Consider the following 22,306-nt stretch of genomic DNA (forward strand, 5'->3'; position numbering starts at 1 on the left):
TGGCAGAGAGCCGAGAGATAGCATAAGGAGGGACACTAAACCAGTTTATTTTTATCCCAAAGGAGCAAACACATGATTCAGAGAGATAGACTACATACACTGCGATTCACTGAAGTAATTTCAATCTACGATCTACAAAACCGCTAGGTAGCAGGTTGATGTTTTTGCTATTTTTAGGGGTTATATTATTGTGGTATAATCTATTTTACAAAACCCCACCTCTCTTCCTGATTAAATAGGCAGTTCTTGGTCAGAATAAACTGCAATCTGGACCACACTTCATGCTTTTAGTCAAAAGTCTGGCTATGCGAGACTACCTCTCTTCTTCTAATTCATCTTAATCATTAGAGAAATACTGATGACTTCACAGGATTATACAGTTTCAAAGGCAATCCCAAAGATCAAAGATCACAGCATGTTTGTCCTCCATAGCCCATGAATTCACCAGTCACTCACAGGTATCCCCAGTGGAAGATAATAGCTATGAAGGTCCAGGAATCCCCCTCACAAACACCTCAAACTAACAGTCTTCCTGTCACCATGGGAATTGCTGAGAGATCAGCTACAGGTGTCTCATCGTCCCTGAAACCATTTAGTTTAGCCAATTGAATCTATTGAAACGCTTGACACAAATCTTTTAGGGCTGGGATCCACACTGTGCAGCTAATTCTGTTTGCTCCAGGGGAAGCCCAGTGGATGCCACCTTTATCACTCTTACTCTCTGTATGTGGATATTGTGTGATATGCAGACTAATTCAGTATTCCAACAATAGGAGCTTATGCTAATAAAAACACTTTATAGATGCAATTCTTTGTAAATGTGGGCCATTGAGGGCCAATACCCAGAGAAAACTATTTGTTAGCATTGACACTGAGCTCAGTGGCATTTGCTTGGCTGGCACAGGGCCCCTATTACTTTACTACTCTATATTTTTATGCCATATCTATAGTATATAGTATGCCAGAAAAAGTAAGAGGACTGTATGGTATGCCATTTTACTATATTCTGCTATAATATAACTAGATACAATGGCAAGAAAAAGTATGTGTACTCTTTGGAATAAGCTGGTTTTCTGCATTAATTGGTCATAAAATGTGATCTCATGTTCATCAAAGTCACAAGTATAGACAAACACAATGTGCTTAAGCTAACAACACAAACAATTATAATCTTCCATGTCATTATTGAACACATCCCTTTAAACATTCACAGTGCTGTGGAAAAAGTAAATGAATCCTTGGATTTAAAAACTGATCCTCCTTTGGCAGCAACAACCTCAACCAAGTGTTTCTTATAGCTACGGATTAGACCTACACAATGTTCAGAAGGAATTTTGGACCATTCTTCCTTACAGAACTGCTTCAGCTCAGCCATATTTTTAGGATGTCTGATGTGAACGGCTCTCTTGAGGTCATTCCACAGCATCTCTATTGGATTATGGTCTGGGCTCTGACTGGGCCACTCCAAAAGGTGGATTTTCTTTTTTTTTTTTAGGCCATTCTGTAGTGGATTTACTTCAATGTTTAGGGTCATTGTCCTGCTGCATCACCCAACTTCTACTGAGCTTCAGCTGGCACACAGCCACCCTGACATTATCTTGTAGGATGTCTTGATAAACATGGGAATTAATTTTCCTTCAATGATGGCAAGCGGTCCAGGTCCCGAAGCAGCAAAGCAGCTCCACCATACTTCACCACTGGGATGATGTTTTCATGTTGGTATGTGGTGCCCTTTTTTATGCCATGCATAGTGCTGCGTGTTCTTTCCAAACAATTCAACCTTTAACCAGTTCCAATGATTCCTTCAAGTCTTTAGCAGTCAATCTGTGATTTTGTTTTTTTAACAATGTTGAGCATTCTGCGGTGTGCCTTTTGAGTCATCTTGGTAGGACGGCCACTTCTAGGGAGAGTAGCCACAGTACTATATCATCTGATAGACAATTTGTCTAAATGTGGACAGATGAATACACTATGTAACAAAATTTTTGTTCCTGGGTAGTAAGTGTTATTTCCTAATTGCTTATGCCTCAAAAGTATAGAAAATGGCTATTATTCCCCACAAACTTTGCTTTTGTGACCAGGACAGTGAAATTTTGAAATGTACCTATTTCCAATGCGAAATCGGGCGAATTTGTGTCTTTTCATCAATATAAAGTCAGAAAAAACAACATATGAATCCAAATTAACATGTATTTATACTAAAGTAATAAAAAAATGACTACAAAATATTTAGAAGTGAGTAGTTTTTCGAGATTTACGATTATACTGTAAACCACTTTCACGAATCAGCCCCCAAATGTAGTCTTCCATCATGTTCTCGTTATACTGTCCTTGGTAGAAGCGTTCAAAGTCCAGTATATCCTGAAGGAAGCGCTCGCCTTGCAAAGATAGCAGGGAAACTTGGTAAAACCGCCTAGAAGACCCATCAGGAATGCCGCCAGTCTCCTATGACCTCCCAGCTGTACTCATCATACTTCAAGGCGTCCAGCAAGGTCTTGATGCTGTTGTAATCCTCTTTGAGGTGCACCGAGTGAGCCAGGGGAAGAGACAGCTACTTGTTACCATTTTGGAGCAGCACGGCTTTGAGGTTCCTGGATGAGCTGTCAATGAAGAGGTGCCACTCATTCTGGTTACAGGCGATTCCGATTGCCTCAAACAGACTGGTCACATTGTGGCAGAAGCAGAGCCCATCTTGACGGGTGAAGAAGCTGGAAAAAGGTTGGTGATGCTTCCTCCGATCTGCGACTTGCACACTTTCATCCAACAAATTCCACTGCTTGAGCCTAGACGTCAAAAGCTCGGCACTGGACTTGGTGAGACCAAGATCTCTAATCAAGTCGTTGAGGTCTTTTTGGTTGGGGTAGTATGGGTTTCTCTCCTCAGCTCCACCTCTGAAATCTCTCATCTTGATTAATTCAAGGAGAACATGGGAGCGTACTCGGAGGAGCAAGGCAAGTGTTTCCATCAGGATATACTGGACTTTGAACGGCGCTACCAAGGACAGTATAACGAGAACATGATGGGAGACTACATTTGGGGGCTGATTCATGAAAGTGATTTACAGTATAATCGTAAATCTCGAAAATTTCAAAATATCACTGTCCTGGTCACAAAAGCAAAGTTTGTGGGGAATAATAGCCTTTTGAGGCATAAGCAACTAGGAAATAACACTTACTACCCAGGAACCAAAATAATAATAATAATAATAATTTGTTACACAGTGATATCTAAGCTCTTTGAGATAACTTTGTAACCCTTTCCAGCTTTATGCAAAGCAACAAATCTTGATCGCAGTTCTTCTGAGGTCTCTTTTATGCGAGGCGGATGCTTCTTGTGAACAGCAAACTCAAAATGTTTGAGTGCTTTTTATAATCAATGTAGCTCTAACCCACACCTACAATCTTGTTCATTAATTGGATGCCAGGTTTGCCAACTCCTGACTCTAATTAGCTTTTGTTGATGTCATTAATCTAGGGGTTAACATACTTTTTTCAACCTACACTGTGAGTGTGTGAATGATGTATTCAATATGAACAAGAACAATACAATAATGTGTGTGTTATTAGTTAAAAAAAAGATTGTGTTTGTTCATTATTGTAACTTAGATGAAGATCAAACCAGATTTTAAATTTACACATAAATGCAGGTAATTCCAAAGGGTTCACATACTTTTTCTTGCCACTGGCAATATGCAAAAAACATTTTGAAAATATTTTATAGAAAAAATATTGCGGACAACCGATTACATCATCAACCCCCCTGCCGAGTGTGGGTGAATATTTTTGCTCTATTGATTTTGCTTTAAAAAATTTATTAATTTATTGAAACATGAAAAACGTAAAAAGGCAATTAAAGTAACAAAGTGATCAAAAAATCCTAAATAACCACCTCCCCAAATCCAAATATTTCCCACCTCCAACGGCCCCATTTGCCATCACAAAAGTATCTGTCTACGACACCAGGTGGAAAATGACTAATAGCCTACAAATTAAGAACTAATGACAGTTATAAATGTAAAGATAATAATAATAATGATAATAATAATAATTTAAATATAAATAAACCATTATGGAGTGGTGGTGGTGTAGTGGAATAAAGCATTGAACTGGTAAGCAGAATGTTGCTGGTTCAATCCCCACAGCCACCACCATTGTGTTCTTAAGCAAGGCACTTAACTCCACATTGCTCCAGGAGGATTGTCCCTGTAATCAGGGCACTGTAAGTTGCTTTGGATAAAAGTGTCTGCCAGATGCATAAATGTAAATTTCCTCTAGAAAGTTCAACACAACCCACATAATTTCTTCTTTCATACAATGGCTAAAACCTCATTTAGTCTGTGCTTAAACGAACAGAGAACACCAGTTTTCATATTAGGTGTAAAAAGATTATTAAAATTGCAGAGCTCCTCAGAAGAACCAGGAACCGCGGTTGTCTGCGGTGTGACATTACGGTAATTTAATCTATAGATTTTTTTTTATTTTTGATCATATGTAATGATTAAAAAAATAAAACGTAAGAAAACCGTAAGTCCGATCAGTTAGAAAAGTCATAGCAACCCGAGTCAGAACATTCTGAATCTCTGTACCGAGCTTGGTGGGTGTACCTTGAAAACTCCAGAAGTTACAAATGGAAATTTTGGTCTTGGTTTAGGGATTATGGAAAAACCCTAAACCAAGTCTGTAAAATAAAAACATGTGATAGTAAACAAACCTTGACCCCCGGTTGCCCCCCGTTTCATGTATCAGGATCTGTAAAATGTTAGAAAAAATAAACAAAAAATATGTTTCCAAGCAAATTAAAAAAGGAAAAGAAATAAATTGTTCTTATCATTTTCACAACCAACTTGTTAGTTTTTTCTGTTCAGATCAGTGAAACATAAACTAGGAGGAACTGCAAAAAATCACCAGCACTGCATTATCTTCACCAATACTTTTATCAATGAAAGACAAAATCGGTTACATGTCTCCCTCTGGAGGTGAGATGAAGCACACTGAAATATAGTATTACAAACTAAGATGACATTTTGCCCTGCATTGACAATGAAATGCAATAAAACATCCCCAATATGTGAAAATGGCGCCATCTATTTTGACCATCACAACCTGTGCCTGACAGACAAAAACCTCAGCAGGAATAAGAAAAATTATAAGAAGAAAAAACACAACTGATATCTACCATAAAAGTGAGCAGACAAGTTATAGCAAGATTATTGTGAAGATGTTTCAGCATTGCTCAGTCTGAATCAGAACACTGGCCTAAACATTAACTCTCTCTTGCTTGACATTAAAATTGTTTTTTAATGAATCAATGAGGCAGCTGTTGATTTGAAATTTGTTATTCATCCAAAATTTGGACATTTTGAGCTTAACAGAAGTGATTATTCCACCTACAAATGTCCGATCCAAAATCGACCGACAGCATTATCAATAGATAACTGTGCACATCTTTCCATAAATATGATATAAAGGTGTGCATTTAATTAATACATTTTGCTTACATCTTGTTTGCCACATTAAATCATTCTTTATACACTGATGATCCAAAACATTATGACAACCTGCCTAATGTGCTGTTGGTCCTCCATGTGCCGCCAAAACAGTGCCAACCCGCCGAGACATGGACTCTACAAGACCCCTGAAGGTGTCCTGTGGTATCTTGCACCAAGAGCTTAGCAGCAGATCCTTTAAGTCCTGTAAGTTTCGAGGTGGAGCTGCCGTGGATTGGACTTGCACTTGGTCCAGAACATCTTGAGATTGAGATCTGGGGAATTTGAGGCCAGGGCAACACCTTGAATTCTTCATCATGTTCCTCAAACCATTCTTTTTTTTCCCCCCTTTTTTCCCCAATTTAGAATGCCCAATTCCCAATGTTCTAAGTCCTCATGGTGGCGTAGTGTCTTGCCTCAATCCAGGTGGCAGAAGATGAATCTCAGTTGCCTCCGCATCTGAGACCGTCAATCCGCGCATCTTATCATGTGGCTTGTTGAGTGTGTTACTGCGGAGACATAGCGCATGTGGAGGCTTCCACGCACAACTCACCACGCACCTCACCGAGAGCGAGAACCACATTATAGCAACCACGAAGAGGTTACCCCATGTGACTCTACCCTCCCTAGCAACCTGGCCAATTTGGTTGCTTAGGAGACCTGGCTGGAGTCACTCAGCATGCCCTGGATTCGAACTCACAACTTCAGGGGTGGTAGTCAGCATCTTTACTCGCTGAGCTAACCAGGCCCCCCTCCTCAAACCATTCTTGAACAGTGTGTGCAGTGTGGCAGGGCACGTTATACTGCTGAAAGAGGCCACTGCCATCAGGGAATACCATTGCCATGAAGGGGTGTACCTGGTCTGCAATGATGTTTAGGTAGGTGGCAGGTGTCAAATTGACGTCCACATGAATGGCCAGACCCAGGGTTTCCTAGTAGAACATTGCCCGGAGCATCACACTCCCTCTACCAGCTTGTCATCTTCCCAGAGTGCATCCTGGTGCCATCACTTCCCCAGGTAAATGGCGCACACATACACGGCTGTCCACGTGATGTAAAAGAAAACGAGACTCATCGGACCAGGTGACCTTCTTGCACTGTTCCAAGGTCCAGTTCCGATGCCTGCGTGCCCATTGTAGGTGCTTTCACCGGTGGATAGGGGTCATCAGGTGCGTACGCAGCCCAATACGCAACAAGGTGAGATTCACTGTGTGTTGTGACACATACTTCCCCTAACCATCATTAAAATTTTCTGTGACACAGTAGACCTTCTGTTCAGACCAGATGGGTTAGCCTTCGTTGCCCAGCACATCGTTGAGCCTTGGGCACCCAACACCCTGCTGTTGCCGGTTTGCGGTTTGTCCCTCCTTGGAACATTGTCGGTAGATACTCACCACGGCTGACCGGGAGCACCCCACAAGCCTTGCCGTTTCAGAGATGCTCTGGCCCAGTCATCTTGCCATAACAATTTGGCCCTTGTCAAAGTCGCTCAGGTCTTTACTCCTGACCATTTCTCCTGCATTCAACACACTGATTATGAGAACTGATTGTTTGTTTACCATCTAATCTACCCAGACCTTGACAAGTGGCCTTGTTAGGAGATGATCAATGTTATTCGCTTCACCTGTGAGTGGTCATAATGTTTTGGCTCATCTGTGTATATTTGCACTGCATCAGCCAACTTGTTCCTTAGATATTGTTATTATGGCATCGGCCATTGAAAACACATATTTGTCGACCACTATTCAAAATCTTCTTAGAGACAAAGCAGCATTACCATGCAGTCTCTGCCACGACCTCTGGAAAATGCTGAGTCAGGATAAATTATCTGAAAAGGGTGAGCACAATTCAGAAACAAAACTCCCCATAAAAATGACTGAACAGTAAAGAGCATTGGTAGAAATCCATCTGGATGCTTTCACAATATTATTGACATAAGGATTGTTCCTGGATCTAGGAATATTGATGGTTTTGTGTATAGAATACTGCTGAATACATAATCAGCACCAGATACTGGCTCAAACAAACAAATCTGAACATGTTCAGGATAACCTCTAATGACATCCGCCTCCCTCGTCTCCATAGAAACAGCAGCAGGGCACTCTCAAAATATTCACTAGTACACTGAAGTAAACTACGGCCATGCGAGACTTTGTGGATCGATGCGCAGTCTCCTGGACAGCTTGCCATCGATCATAAACGGCTTCAAGAATTAACCATTTCATAAATTGGTTCATCAGCAACCTTGAGAATAAACCTTGACATATCTGCACTCTTGTTAGAAACTCAAACTGAGAGAGTTGGGTAAGAAAAACATGACGTCCCAAGAGTTGACAGAAGTGTTGCCATGCTCAGACACACAACAGTTTGGTATATTTTGAGTTATTTACTCAACTCATCCTTATCGAGGCATCATTACCACTTAGGTGCTGTAAGTACACAAAAGTCTACTAGTTATCACTGCAGTTGTCAAGGTTACATCATATTCATCAGCATAATTTCAGGATGCAGTCAGCAGTGAAATCATTCATAACATATGGGATCATATTTGGAATTACAAGTGATTGCAACAGAATGCAACCTCATATTTTGAGCTCACAGCCAAATACATTTACATTTATTCATTTCACAGATGCTTTTATCCAAAACAACTTAGGAGTCATTCCCACCGAGCACATTCTCGCACTACAAAAAAGCTAGATGCAACGAATAGAGCAGAACAGAACACATGTGCCTCATGAAGTGTTTTTAACAGTTGAAGTTCATTTTAACTTGCACAACATCTAAAAAAAATGTAGCACTCTTGCCCGAAATGCTGAAGAAAAAAAACATGGCGCAATGGTCAAAGACGTCAAAAACAGAGCAGATGGATGCAAAAACACCTAGATGTGAACAGGCCCTAAGAGTGCAATCAAGATTCCCTAGGAATCGAACCCATGACCTTGACTTTTCACCAGTTGAGATGCACTGTATGGCCATGTTTGTCTATTCCATTCATTCATGTGAAGACCAATTTTAATGCTACAGCATACAGTGGCATTCTAAAGAATTGTGTGCTTACAACTTTGTGATCACAGTTTGGAGAAAGCACTTTTCTGTTCCAGCATGACAATGCCCCTGTGAACAAAGCGAGGTCCATTAACCTTGTGCGACCCCGCGTCCACATGCGTGGACGTTGTATTTTGGCTTCGCTATACACAACGCATAATTTTAATTAATTTAAACCAACTCAATACTGTTCACAACACTTTAGACTTTCATTAAGTGTTAAACTTAAGGCACACCGAGTCACGTGGCACAACAACATGACGTTGATTTCTGTGAAGCGCTTCTATGGGCGCAGAGCCAACAAAAGTGCCTCTGGTAAGAAACCTCTTTAAGTTTTATTAATGAAACCTGTTTGGGTGTAAAGAGTAGCGTCTTTAGTTTCGTTTTATATGGCGCTTTAAAACATTCACTCATTTTTCACATGTCATCGAACTGATAAACATACATGTCCACATAAGTGGATTTTGGGACATTATTTCCTGAAAAGTTGAAAAAACATGTTAGTTATCTTGAATACCTTTCAACATTACAGTTTTTCTCAATCGCTTTGGCTCAATTAGGAATGAGAATTATTTTTTTCAAAACAATAAGTTCAAATCTCTGAACAGTTAGATTCTTGTTCACACCAGATTTGAATTTCTTATATATTTAAGAAAATTGCACATGTTTTGGCACATGCGTACATAAGAGTATGTACAATTGTCTACAATTTGCACAATAACTAAATGCACATGAGTTGATTCTCTGACAACTTCTAAACATTCTTTCATCATGTGAGCCATCACATGCAAAATGATCCATTCAGTTATAAAGATCTGTCAGACATACATGTATATTCCATAAATATTACATGGAATGTTTTTTTCATTGTTGCAGGTTTTTTATTTTATTTTTTAAAAAAATTAAAAAATTAAAAAACTGTATTAATAATAGAATAATAATTATTTGTTATTATTAATAATAATTAATAATAATTATTATTATTATTATTTTGCATGGATGTCATTTTGTGGCAATTTTCTGTTCACTATATATGACTTTACATGTAAACAGTGTGTGAAAATGGACATGCAGATGTGAATTTTCTGTTTACATGTAACACTGCCACAAAAATATATTTACTGCATACATACAAATGTGCATAACCTTTTTCTGTGTACTACAATATTGTACAGTATTGACTTTTCCCAGTAAACTTTTACCTACTGTTGATATCAGTATCTAAAAAGCTCAGTGTGAAACACAATAGCATTCAGCAAGACAAAACTGACATTCTTGTATAGAACAGTAAGCAGTCAGTGTCAACAAAAAAAGTAGAACAAAAATGAAATTTGTATATAACAAACATTTCCAGGGTTGACTGCCATGGTGAAAAAAAACATCTAAACATTTTGACCAGTACGGCTCACATGATAACAAAAAAATAAAAAAATAAAATAAAAAATAAAAAAATTCTGTTTAGTGGCATTGGCCAATTTACTGACACAATAACTAGGTTTTGAAGTATGAATTAAATGTTTTGGGTGAGTTACTACATTATGCAGACATGCAATAGAGTTCTGATGTCCCATAAAACAGCTGTGGCAATTGCACTTACACTTTAGAGAATGTTAAGACTGTTTCAAAAAATGAGCCAAAGCGACTGAGAAAAACTGTAACACATCTGTGTGTCACTTGTTTTTGCTTGTTTGTTTTTTGCTTGTTTATTAGGTTCTACTAGTTACAAATCAAAATGGGAAATGGAAAGTGCCCAGAGCAGTCACGCTCAGGTCTAAGAAACAATGTACTGAGTCTGGTGTGGAAAAGGTTGACTGGCCAGCACAAAGCCGATATGATAAGTGTGGCTGAGAAACAGATAAATATTTCTAAAGTCCTTTTTAACTATAAATTCTCCTCCCTGCCCAACAGGTGGTGATATGCACAAAGAATGTGAATCACCAAAAACAAAAGAAGAAGAATGTGGAACTAAAAGTGAAAGTGGATATTTAAAGTAAAAAAGGACTTTAATATTGATCTGTTTCTCACCCACACCTATCATATCACTTCTGAAGACATGGATTTAACCACTGGAGTCGTATGGATTACTTTTATGCTGCCTTTATTTGCTTTTTGGCCCTTCAAAGTTCTGGTCACCATTCACTTACTTTGAATGGACCAACAGCATAGATATATTTTTCTAAAAATCTTCATTTCTATTTAGTAGAAGAAAGAAAGTCATACACATCTGGGATGGCATGAGGGTGAGTAAATGATGAGAGAATTTTCATTTTTGGGTGAACTATCCCTTTAATAAAAACTATGCATACTCATTAACACACAGTGGTAAGACATCCACTGCCAAACACATGACAATTATCAGTGAATAATATTCAGGAAAATTACACGAGTGCACGAATGGAACAGAATGACTTTTGGCTTTTGGTTTAAGCTTTTCAAAGAAGATTTCAAACTAACCCACACCACCCCAAACCAATTAAAAAGAATAGTTCTCCCAAACATTTTAGTCCCTGAAATTCTGCCTATCTCTTTTTGTGTTCCATGGAAGAAAGAAAGTCAAATGGGTTTGGAAGAACATGAGGGAGAATAAATGATGACAGAAGTTTCATTTTTGGGTGAACTATACCTTTAAATCCACAAATCACAAGTGGCCTGGAGTTGAGATTAGAAAAGAAGTCCTAAAAATCCTTACCTGAACTCTTGTCAAGGAAAAGGCAGCAATGTGTCTGCAGAATCCATGGTAACACCTGTGGCAGATGGAGAATGAAGATGGAGATAGTACAATGGAGTAAATTTGAAACACAGAGAATGAGACAATCAGTGAATGTGAGAGGATGCACAGATGAGATAAACCATTTCACTCTGACTGGGGCCATGCTAACTGAAGCTAATGGTCTCATCAAACATCTGACGTTGAATATGATGCATGTGGCAGCTGAATCAGATAAATGCTCCTCCACAATCCACCAGTGCATTACACAGCCCGATGATCTATAACACTGCTTTACTACACCCTCAGTATACTGTTCTGCAAAGAGATAATACACTTATTCTTACAATATTCCACAGCAAACAGGCTCTCGAAATATTGTATTTACATCATTGTTGTTTTAATACTAGCAACAGCATGTGAGTTGGAAATCTAATTATGACTATTTATGACATCAGCATGAACCTCATGAGTCATTTGGCTCACACGTTAATCATTTCCATACTCATGCCCAATGCAATTCACTGGGACATCTCTATTTGATTATTACACTATTATTCCCATCAACACCAGCTGCCATATCTTTTTCAGAGCGGACATTCTCCAGAGGCTCGTAGCATCGCTTAGGTCCTTGATATTGTGGTGTCTGTAAGCATGCAGGTACAGATAAACATATCAGTAGTCCATGGTTTTAATGTAAACACATCAATGTCCATCGCTGCAGTGCGCTCACATCAGCAGAAAGCCCGCAGGAGACCTTCCGCATGATGCGCCCCAAAGACATAGCTTCTGTATTTACACATAGGGGTCCATTGAGTTATCACAGATATTATTTAAATTCTTTATATGATTTAGGGCATGAATTTGAGCTTTAAAGCAAGTGACTTTGGTGAGTGAGTGCAGAGGCACTAGATGTAGCATTGCCTTTAAATTTTCTACCTTGGGTCAAACGTTTTGGGTAGCATTCCATAAGCTTCTCAAAATAATTTGCTGGAATTTTAGCCCAATCCTCCAGACAGAACTGGTGTAACTGAGTCAGGATTATAGGCCTCCTTGCTAGCACATGATTTTTCAATTCTGCCCACAAAATGTCTATCAGATTGATTCAGGTCTTTGTGATGGCCACTCCAGATACCTTGACTTTGTTGTCCTTAAGCCATTGCCACAACTTTAGAGGTATGCTTGGAGTCATTGTCCATTTGGAAGACCCATTTGCGACTGACCTTTAATTCCTGTCAGATGTCTTGATGTAATGTTTAATGTGTATTTTCATGTACTTCATGTCTTTTATTTTGAAAAGTCTAGTTCCTATTTCATGTCATGTGTTCTCCCATGTTCATGTATTTAAGCCTCATGTTTTTCCTTTGTCCATTGTCAGGTATTGTTGAATGTAACTTTGGTTGTGTTTGGTCACGTAGTCATTGTTTATAGTCAAGTCAAGGTTATGTCAAGCCAAGTCATCGTCATCGTCTTCATCATTGTCAGCACCAGCAGCAACGTTACACTTGAGATGTTGCTTCGATATTTCCACAAAATTTTCCTTCCTCATGATGCCATCTATTTTGTGAAGTGCACCAGTCCCTCCTGCAGCAAAGAACCCCCACAACCTTATGCTTCCACTCCCATGATTCACGTTTGGGATGGTGTTCTTCGGCTTGCAAGCCTCACCCTTTTTCCTTTAAACATAACAATGATCATTATGGCCAAACAGCTAAATTTTTGTTGCATCAGACCAAAGGACATTTTTCCAAAAAGTAATATCTTTGTCCCCATGTGCACTTGCAAACTGTAGTCTGGCTTTTTTATGCTGGTTTTGGAGCAGTGGCTTCTTCCTTGCTGAGCAGCCTTTACGGTTATTTCGATATAAGACTCTGTTTTACTGTGGATATAGATACTTGTCTACCTGTTTCCTCCAGCATATTCACAAGTTCCTTTGCTGTTGTTCTTGGATTGATTTGCACTTTTCGCACAAAACTACATTCATCTCTAGGAGACAGAATGCGTCTCCTTTCTGAGTGGTATGATGGCTGCATGGTCCCATGGTGTTTATACTTGTGTACTATTGTTTGTACAGATGAACGTGGTACCTTCAGGCATTTGAAAATTGCTCCCAAGGATGAACCAGACTTGTGGAGCTCCACAATTTTTGGCTGATTTCTTTTGATTTTCCCATGATGTCAAGCAAAGAGGCACTGAGTTTGAAGATAGGCCTTAAAATACATCCAGAGGTACACCTCCAATTCAGTACACCTCTTATCAGAAGCTAATTGGCTAATTGTCTGAAGGCTTGACATCATTTCCTGGAATTATCCAAGCTGCTTTAAGGCACAGTTAACTTAGTGTATGTAAACTTCTGACTCACTGGAGTTGTGATATAGTCAATTAAAAGAGAAACAGTCTGTCTGTAAACAATTTTTTGAAAAATTACTCATGTCATGTACAAAGCAGATGTCCTAAATGACTTGCCAAAACTATAGTTTGTGGAGTGGTTAAAAAATGAGTTTTAATGACTTCAACCTAAGTGTATGTAAACTTCTGACTTCAACTGTAGGTAGGTAGGTAGATAGATAGATAGATAGATAGATTCTAATATATTTATGATGTTATATTTTTCATATATAAAAGAAATGATGCAACAAATCTAGAACAGGATTTCAACACAATCAACACATAAGCTACACATATGTATTTTCTCAGGCACTTTTTGAGTAAAAATAGAGGCACAATTTACATAATTTCGGTAGTAGGGCTACACCCAAATGAAAATAGCCAAATCATACAGTTCATGTGTTACACTTGCTATAGTTTACTTCCATGTTGCTTCTTCGTCAAATAGCAATGTCAACTGTAATTCAAGTCAATCACTGAAACCTCTGCGCCACATTGAGTAAGAAATAGCATTAATATTATGCATTAATATTATCCATTGTTACACAGACCCAGCCCTAACCCGTTCTATATAATTTATGTGTTTAGGTTGTCACACAAAAACCTCCCTGCAATGTTTTGGTATTGTTAGTTTATGATGATAAAAAATAGAACCTAAAGAGAACATTCCTAGAACATTAGGAATTAGTTCACCAACTTCATCCATAAGACTGTAGTGGTTTAATCCATGTCTTCTGAAGCAATCTAATCGATTCTGTGTGAGAACCGACCAAAATAAAACTCCTTTTTCACTGTACATCCTGTCATTGCAGTCTCTAGGCACGATCATGATTTCAAGCTCGATTACACTTGCAAGTGCTTGATGCATGCTTACAGCGCTAGTAATTGTCATCAAGCTTGAAATCATGATCGCCAAGGAGAATGCTGATGTCAAGATTCATAGTGAAAAAGGAGTTATATTTTGGATTATTTTTATGCTGCCTTTGTGTGCTTTTTTTGAGCTTCAAAGTTTTGGTCACCATTCACTTTCACATTGTATGGACCTACAGAGTTGAGGTATTCTTCTAAAAATCTTTATTTGTGTTCAGCAGAAGAAACAAATCATACACATCTGGGATTGCATGAGGGTGAGTAAACGATGAGAGAATTTGGGTGAACTATTCCTAGACCAGAAGGGCAATTGTAGTATGCGTCTTTAGAGATTATTTTGTAGCACAACAGAATCAGAGGTGGACATAACATAGCAAAACATTGTAGACTACACTGCAGGTAGAGAGTGCAAGTGTATTAATGTGGCTTGAGTTTTTAAAATATATTTAAGTACAAGTCCAAAAGTAGACTAGCATAAACTAGTTAAATATTACACCATTTAACTGACATTAGCTGTCTGTCCATGACTCCAATTGTGTTTTGCATCTTTTAAGATATTTAGCCAGAAGGTCATTACCATAATCTTGCAGTTAGCAGAATATCACACTATTTTTTTCAAGTTGTATGCAAGAAATTCTGAGTGCTTAAAAGTGCACTCAGTAACTTTTGTCTTTGTGTCATCTTGGACTTACACTGACACCTAGTGGCTTGATGCAGCATAATTTAAAACAAGTTTTCAGTTTCAGATGCCAGTGGAGAAATTTAGTATTCACAGTCAGCCATGATTACTTTAATCAATAAGTGAAAGTGTCAAATAACAGGACGGTTACTGAGATTAAGCGAGTAGTATTTGGCTGGTCATGTGATTCTAACATGGCAGCCCCCATGTGCGGACCCTCTCCATGTAGAATAAAACAGCTTTTATAAAGTTACTGATATGACTGGAGTCTTCATTTTAATGTGAGTGCTCATGATTTCCTACACATATATTGCAAAATTACAATTCATATCTTTAGGAGTTAAACTTTTTTAATGAGGAAAAAAATACTGAGTGTACCTTTAAGTTACAGTAAATCAAGTTAAGGTATATATACATTAAATTTTGCTCTGTAACAAGCTAAAATAATGTATACATATATACAAAAATGAGCACACATGGCAATATAGAGTACAGTGCATCTCAATGCAGAAAAACAGTCATTTCTTGAAAGGAAAGATCTTTACATTCAGTAATAAATTGACACTTTATTGGATAAACACAGATCTGATAATAGTTTTGCAAACAGCAATGAGCATAAGAACAGTGTCACGGGTTATCATGTATATATGTTAACTATTTAATTATTATACGAGCAGGGTTGGGGAGTAACGACATGTAACAGGATTACGTATTTAAAATACAAAATATAAGTAACTGTATTCCACTACAGTTTCAATTTAATTAATTAGAATTAGGTAATTAGAATACAGTTACATTCAAAAAGTATTTTGATTACTGAAGAGATTACTTTAAATTTTATTGTCATTTGTTTCATTTAATATTTAGTCCTTTCAGATGGAAAACATTTATACATATAAATGATGCGATCCAAAGTGCATTTGAACAGCGGAGAAACACTTTCTTATGATGTGTAACATTCATACGAGCAGACAGAGAAGTAAGTTTGAAGTTTGTTTGGAGCAGAAGAAATAGAAATAAACCTTGTGTAAATTGTCAGCTTTACGCTAAGCTCAAATACTATTTCTAGCCATTTTACATGCACGATCATATTGTTTTATCAAGAAAATTCACGTTAGATCATAATTTAATTTTTTCTAGTAAGACCTTTGATAATAGGGCAAAAATCGTATTCTTGATAATAATTTTTTTATTGTTTTCCTGTAAAAATATCTAAAAATCCTTAAAACAAGATCAATTTGATTGATCTTGTTTTAGAAACAACACTGCATAAGATATTTAGGTTTTTCAGAGAATGTATTTTTAACATGTGTATTTTGTAGTCAAAACAAGTGAAAATATCTACCAGTGCTGAAGAAGCATGTATTCTGTAATCTGTAGTGGAATACATTTCAAAAGTAACCCTCCCAACCCTGTATACGAGCCACAAGTAAAACATTAATCAATGGAAAATGTATAAAAAGCTTTACAAAAAAACAACCTTCAAAAGGCCCTCACAAATTAGTGTTCTGCTTGGTAAATAAATGCACATTGAACACTGGCAAAAAAGAGATGGAAATGAAAAAGAATAAATATGAGGGGGAAAAAGACAAATGTTTTTAATACTAGCCATTTCACTGAAAGTAAATGGGAATGTAAAAGTTTACTTTTTATCGAAACGTAGTCTCCCAAGAAATGTTTAATTCTCCTCAGTTTAAGTCACTTTTAAAGAAACAGTTCACCCAAAAAATTTAAACTATTTCATTATTCACTTACCCTGATGCCATCCCAAATGTGTATGACTGTCTTTCTTCAGCAGAACACAAATTAGGATTTATAGAAGAAGATAGAGCTCTGTCAGGTCCTTATAATGGAAGTGCACAGGTGCCAGCACCTTGACGGTCCAAAAGTCATATTTAGCCAGCATAAAAGTAATCCATTTGACTCCAGTCGATCAGTGAATGCCTTCTGAAGCAAATCGATGCATTTGTGTAAAAAATAAAAAGTTATTAACTTTTTAAAATCGCTTCCTGCCAGCAGCTGACGCAAAGCGTGACGTAAGTGTGTCGGCGAGTTCACGTGAGAATTCAGTAGCAGCGTTTATTTACAACAGAAGAACAAACGTCACGCCAGAGTTCGGCCATTTCAAACCGCATCAGAGCCCTGGATGAAAGCGGTGATTTAAAGTTAAAAATGTTTTAATTATCGACTTGTTTCCTACATAAACCTATCGACTTGCTTCAGAAGACATTCACTGATTGACTGGAGTCACATGGATTACTTTTATGCTGCCTAAATATGACTTTTGGACCGTCAAAGTGCTGGCACCCATGTACTTCCATTATAAGGACCTGACAGAGCTCTATCTTCTTCTAAAAGTGGTGTGGTGTAGTGGACTACAGCACATAACTGGTAATCAGGTTGCTGGTTCAATCCCCACAGCCACCACCATTGTGTCCTTGAGCAAGGCACTTAACTCCAGGTTGCTCCAGGGGGGATTGTCCCTGTAATAAGTGCACTGTAAGTCGCTTTGGATAAAAGCATCTGCCAAATGCATAAATGTAAAAATCTTCATTTCTGTTCTGCTGAAGAAAGACAGTCATACACATCTGGGATAGCATCAGGGTAAGTGAATAATGAAATAATTTTCCTTTTTGGGTGAACTATCCCTTTAAGAGAAGTGTTAAAACTGACTCCAAGATCGACACTATTAGACAATATTTGGGTACAACAGACTGTATTTGTACTATGGACTATTTGTGGTTGAATATGTTTAAAAGTACAACTGTTCTATGAGGTTGGGATTCCACTGCCAATGGGAGGAGTGGAGAGAGGCGGTAGAAGAAGACTCTTGAGTTTCACTGACATGGCTGCGATCTCTGGGTCCTGAGCTTCATACATCTTCACTAGTCGGGCAAATTTGAGAACACCTGAAAGCCAAAACACATTAGTTAGAAAGGTGATGTTTAATTGTAAATGGTTTTGATTGTATATTCCATCTCACCCTCTCCCTCATTGTTGAAGCCGTATGCTTTGATGACCTCCTGCTGGATTTGGGTGGCCACAGGCAACACTAGCTGCAGCATCTTGCCCATGTCGTTGCAGGCGCTCTCTCTGGCTTCCTCCATGCGAGCTGCGTTCTCAGGCACAGAGAACGCCTGGATCACCTCACTCAGAACAACTGCAATGAATGAGCCAATGGTTTGGCTTAGTCCAGATTGTGCTGTGACCACTGATTGTATATGGTAAGGACTGATATCTCACCTCGCGCTTGCTCTACAGTGAGCGTGGGCTGCTGTGCTGGGGCAGAGGCCATGCTGGCTCACCCCACGGTGGTGATTTGCAACCGATGTCTACGATGGCAACCCTGAGGAGTAAAAACAATACTGATGTGACATTCTATAGAATGATTTATGCATAGGCCGACTCTTATCAATAGCTGCTTTTCCACTGTCGGGCCAGTGCGAGCCAGGGCTATCAACTGGGGTTGCAGCGTGAAGCATTTACATGTTTCCATTGATCATGATATAAATATTGGGGGGGGGGGGGTTGTATTTGATTGTTTTGATTATTGGTGGTAGGTACCCCCTGGAATCTAAGCCCTTGGTCCCGCTTACACCCTGTCTACACCGGACCTGAGCGATGTCGCAACGGCTTGAGGCTGTCTACACTGGACGCGTCGAAATGAACATTATAAACTGTTGGCAGGAGTATCGCCAGAACGTGCTGCACAACATGGCCGTTTACTGTCGGCGCGACTTGCGCATCCAGTGTAGACAGCATCATTGGTTATAATGGGAGACATTTGCTTTTGTCGCTTCGCACCACGCCGATCACGTTTGGTGTAGGCAGGGTATCAGACCCGCCACAAAAACATTACTCAACCAGTGGCGTGAGTTGGGGGTGCGACTATCTGCCTGTTTGAACAACTGCAGACGAGGGGCATATTTGGAAAGCTGTGTTGAAAACGTTGTTTATTTTTACAATTCCGTTGGGTGGCGCTAGTTTTGCAGAAATTAAATACTTCAGCTTTAAAGGTGCTGTAAGCAAAACAAAGCCCCCATCTCGCGGTCACATTTTAGTTCGCCGTTTACACAGTCTAGTGCTGTCACAGAGACCGGTGAGACGTCTTATTTCAGTGATCTCTTTCAGGGAGAAGGAACATTTTCTGATCCAATAAAAAATCGTTTCCAAATGTCACGTTCATGCAACGTTAGGTCCGCTCAGCGTGAAGCCACTGGTTAATCGTTTCCTCAAACCTTACGAGGCAAATGTATCATTATTGTATACATACATAAATAATAGTTTAAATATTTGAATGTACTTACAGTACCTGTGCACAGCCTCTCCTGTGACGCGCACAAACTTCCGGCCGGTGCAGGCAATAGTGGAAACCGTGTGGAAACAAACCCTGTTTTTGGGACAATAGAATTAGAGTAATCGCATAGAAGAAGCTGATGAATGAAAACGTTCCTGAGGGTTGCGCTCAAGTTGTTCGGGGGGAATCACGCGGGTTTGTATAATGGGGTTTTTGAACTTATGAGTAAAATAAGTTCTGTGGTAAACATTACTTGACGAAACGTGGATGTTTTGTTCTACAACATAAATTACACACAGTCATACCTCAAACGTGACTTTTGAAGCTTTTCTTTTAAAGTATATAATTCAATACGTCTTCAAAATTCTCGTTTGAGGTATGACTGTGTGTAATTTATGATGTAGAACAAAATGTCCACGTTTCGCCAAGTAATGTTTACCACAGACCTTATTTGACTTAATTTTTAAGTTATTTTCCACACCGTTGATAAAGTACCGGACAAATTTATCACGTGGTACCTGTTACTTTTCACAGCGCTGACTAGGCTGGACCAATCATAGTCATTTATGATTAAGGGGGTTCATTGAAATCACTTTTAAGCGATTGGTGGGTCGGATTTCCATTTGTATGTCAGGTACCAATTTTCTGAATTAATAAATAATACATTAATGTTTCCAGTGAGACAAAAACGCACTGAAATGTGCATGCGGCTTAATGGAGGATTCGGCTTTCTGAGCCGACAAGCGCCCCCTGGAGGTTGACACGTGTGTTGGGATTTGTCTCATAGGAACAGCTTGCAGTGATCGCAAAGAAGCGAAGGCGGAAGTCAGGTATGTCTGGACATGTGAAATTGACGATTTAAATACATTTCCCCTTTGATTCAAGTTTTTCTGTAATGAAATATGGAAAGCAAACTGTCAGAATTCAGAGCCCGAAAGAAAGTCCAGACTGAAGCGAAGAAACCTGCAGATTCAGAGATCCAGAGCGAGATGAAAGTCACAGGCGATCATTCACCAGCTGTGTCTGATGACACACCAGAGCTGAAGCCCATCATCACCTGCCCTCAAAGACCACACACAGAGGTGTGATCATACACTTTCTACTTAAGAAATCACAAACAACATTAGTTGCTTTAATTTGTTTTAAGATTATACGTGCATTGCTAGACTGCCAGCGTAGACAAAACTGCAAACTTTCAGTGTAGTTCCTTGTTAATAAAGTATGCTATCTAATAAACCTCATCTAACATTTTGCCCTTCTTTTAGGTTGGCAGTGCTAAAGATGGCTTGCTGGACACGACTTCTGGTCATTGGTTTCAGCGGTTGGCTCTTACCCATCTTACCTTGTTTAAAGTGCTGCTATGGCTGGTACTGCTGGGTCTTTTCTCAGAACTTGAGTTCGGCCTGCCATTTTTCCTCATATCTTTATTCTACTGGCTCTATGAGGGTCTTCGAAGCCCAAAGGCACGTCAACCTGGTGAAATGAGTGCTTATTCTGTGTTTAACCCTGACTGTCAGCCTATCCTGGGAACTTTGACAGCCGAACAGCTGGAGGGTGAGATGGGATACAGGTCGATTGCCAACAGATAACTGATAACAGAACATGTAGTGTATGGAAGGAAGGGCCGAAACCAACATAGACATTGAGGGGGACACTCAATGGTTGGTTCTTAAATTATTATATTTGGTCCCCACAATCATATGTGGTTACATTCTTGATAGCAGGCATTAACAATTTGCAACCAACCGTCTCTGATTTATGAATTCATATTATCCTTTGAGAAATGGTCAATAAGGAAAACAGTCTAAATATGGACTTCACTTGGGCAACCGATTTGCATTATGTTAATGTATCTTAATATTTCAATGATTTATGATTTACTGGTATTTCTACATTTCAATAAAATGGTTTGATTTTATTAAAGTGAAATATATGGAAATCAGTATGATTGCAAGTAAAAAATGTGTTTTTAAAGTTTTTTTTTATTAATAATAATTTTACAGACAAATATAGATGTATTAATTTTAATAATAAAAAAATAAAATATACATTTTTTTTTCATTTAGATGCTATCGGGTGGATGGCAAATGTATGCAGGTTGACATATCGAGACCCACATTTTAACTCATTTATTTTTAATTGCTAAACAAGTTTTCATTTCAAGTACAAAAACATTCCCAATTGCATATGAGTGAAGATGTATTTCATGCTCTTAATTTGCGACTAAACATGTTCAATAAAGTATGAGAAAATTGCTAAAATGTGTATTTTGCTAATACTAACACAAAAATTAGGCTTACTACACTGGAATAACATTGTGAGGCCTAATTTTAACTTTAGGGAGCCTCCTAAAGAAATTTACTTTTTACCTCTAATAATGTTTTCCTTGTACCTGGATTAACCGTGCACGTATATGTAGTAATTATACATAGTTGTTAAAAAGGTCTTCATTCAGAGAATGTGACATCAACAATGGTCAATAAGGCAAAGAAATGTGTGTTTCCTTCAGGTTCAAAGCACGTGTTTATTTTTTTCAGCCAATATGAAGTGGTGTAGTTCCAAAAATATACTGTGATAAACCCTTTGGCCTTTAGTTTCATGAAAAAAAAAATGTCGGAACAAATTAACCGGTTATAACCGGTTTCCAGCATTTAAAATAACGATTTCACTCCAGAACAATTGAAAATCCTTTTGTTCCGGTTTTCAGTTATGTTATGCTAAAAATTTAGTTAGTTTTTGGTTTTCGTTCCTTGAACCATTTTTAGTTCCTGTTTAATACCAGAGACTATTTATTCCGAGACGGAGCACTTGTATTAAAATGAATGGGAGAAA

The 22,306-nt window shown here is 38.5% G+C and overlaps 2 protein-coding genes across 6 annotated transcripts; one reads left to right on the plus strand and one right to left on the minus strand.

Annotated features, from left to right (window-relative positions):
• Window positions 1-17,051: 17,051 nt before the first annotated feature.
• On the minus strand, window positions 17,052-19,577 carry LOC127410232 (protein C10-like). Of its 2 annotated transcripts, none has more exons than XM_051645387.1 (4): window positions 19,485-19,577; window positions 18,421-18,523; window positions 18,161-18,337; window positions 17,052-18,086 (listed from the first exon to the last, which is right to left on the minus strand). In XM_051645387.1, exons 2-4 carry the CDS (start codon window positions 18,470-18,472, stop codon window positions 17,947-17,949), a joined length of 369 nt encoding a protein of 122 aa, XP_051501347.1. In that variant the 5' UTR covers window positions 18,473-18,523; window positions 19,485-19,577; the 3' UTR covers window positions 17,052-17,946. The 2 variants fall into 2 exon arrangements, with proteins under 2 accessions (XP_051501347.1, XP_051501349.1); XM_051645389.1 differs by having other exon boundaries at window positions 19,490-19,542.
• LOC127410230 (SAYSvFN domain-containing protein 1-like) lies at window positions 19,576-21,735 on the plus strand. 4 transcript variants are annotated; one of them, XM_051645384.1, is made up of 3 exons: window positions 19,576-19,669; window positions 20,153-20,556; window positions 20,740-21,735. In XM_051645384.1, the coding sequence occupies exons 2-3, from the start codon at window positions 20,377-20,379 to the stop codon at window positions 21,061-21,063; spliced, it is 504 nt and encodes a 167-aa protein (XP_051501344.1). In that variant the 5' UTR covers window positions 19,576-19,669; window positions 20,153-20,376; the 3' UTR covers window positions 21,064-21,735. The 4 variants fall into 4 exon arrangements, with proteins under 4 accessions (XP_051501344.1, XP_051501345.1, XP_051501346.1 ...); XM_051645385.1 differs by lacking the exon at window positions 19,576-19,669 and adding an exon at window positions 19,871-20,108 and having other exon boundaries at window positions 20,262-20,556; XM_051645386.1 differs by lacking the exon at window positions 19,576-19,669 and having other exon boundaries at window positions 20,118-20,304; window positions 20,396-20,556.
• The last annotated feature ends 571 nt before the right edge of the window (window positions 21,736-22,306 follow it).

Source organism: Myxocyprinus asiaticus, chromosome 19, assembly GCF_019703515.2.
Source record: "Myxocyprinus asiaticus isolate MX2 ecotype Aquarium Trade chromosome 19, UBuf_Myxa_2, whole genome shotgun sequence".
Taxonomy (NCBI): Eukaryota; Metazoa; Chordata; class Actinopteri; order Cypriniformes; family Catostomidae; genus Myxocyprinus; species Myxocyprinus asiaticus.

What these genes read in the sequence shown, in the direction of transcription:
- LOC127410232 (XM_051645387.1), bottom strand. Translation starts at nt 18,472, where the DNA reads ATGGCCTCTGCCCCAGCACAGCAGCCCACGCTCACTGTAGAGCAAGCG. An exon ending in CACTGTAGAGCAAGCGCGAG is followed by an intron (nt 18,338 to 18,420) that starts GTGAGATATCAG and finishes CATTCATTGCAG; the next exon opens with TTGTTCTGAGTGAGGTGATC. An exon ending in CTTCAACAATGAGGGAGAGG is followed by an intron (nt 18,087 to 18,160) that starts GTGAGATGGAAT and finishes TTTGGCTTTCAG; the next exon opens with GTGTTCTCAAATTTGCCCGA.
- LOC127410230 (XM_051645384.1), top strand. Translation starts at nt 20,377, where the DNA reads ATGGAAAGCAAACTGTCAGAATTCAGAGCCCGAAAGAAAGTCCAGACT. An exon ending in CTCAAAGACCACACACAGAG is followed by an intron (nt 20,557 to 20,739) that starts GTGTGATCATAC and finishes CCCTTCTTTTAG; the next exon opens with GTTGGCAGTGCTAAAGATGG.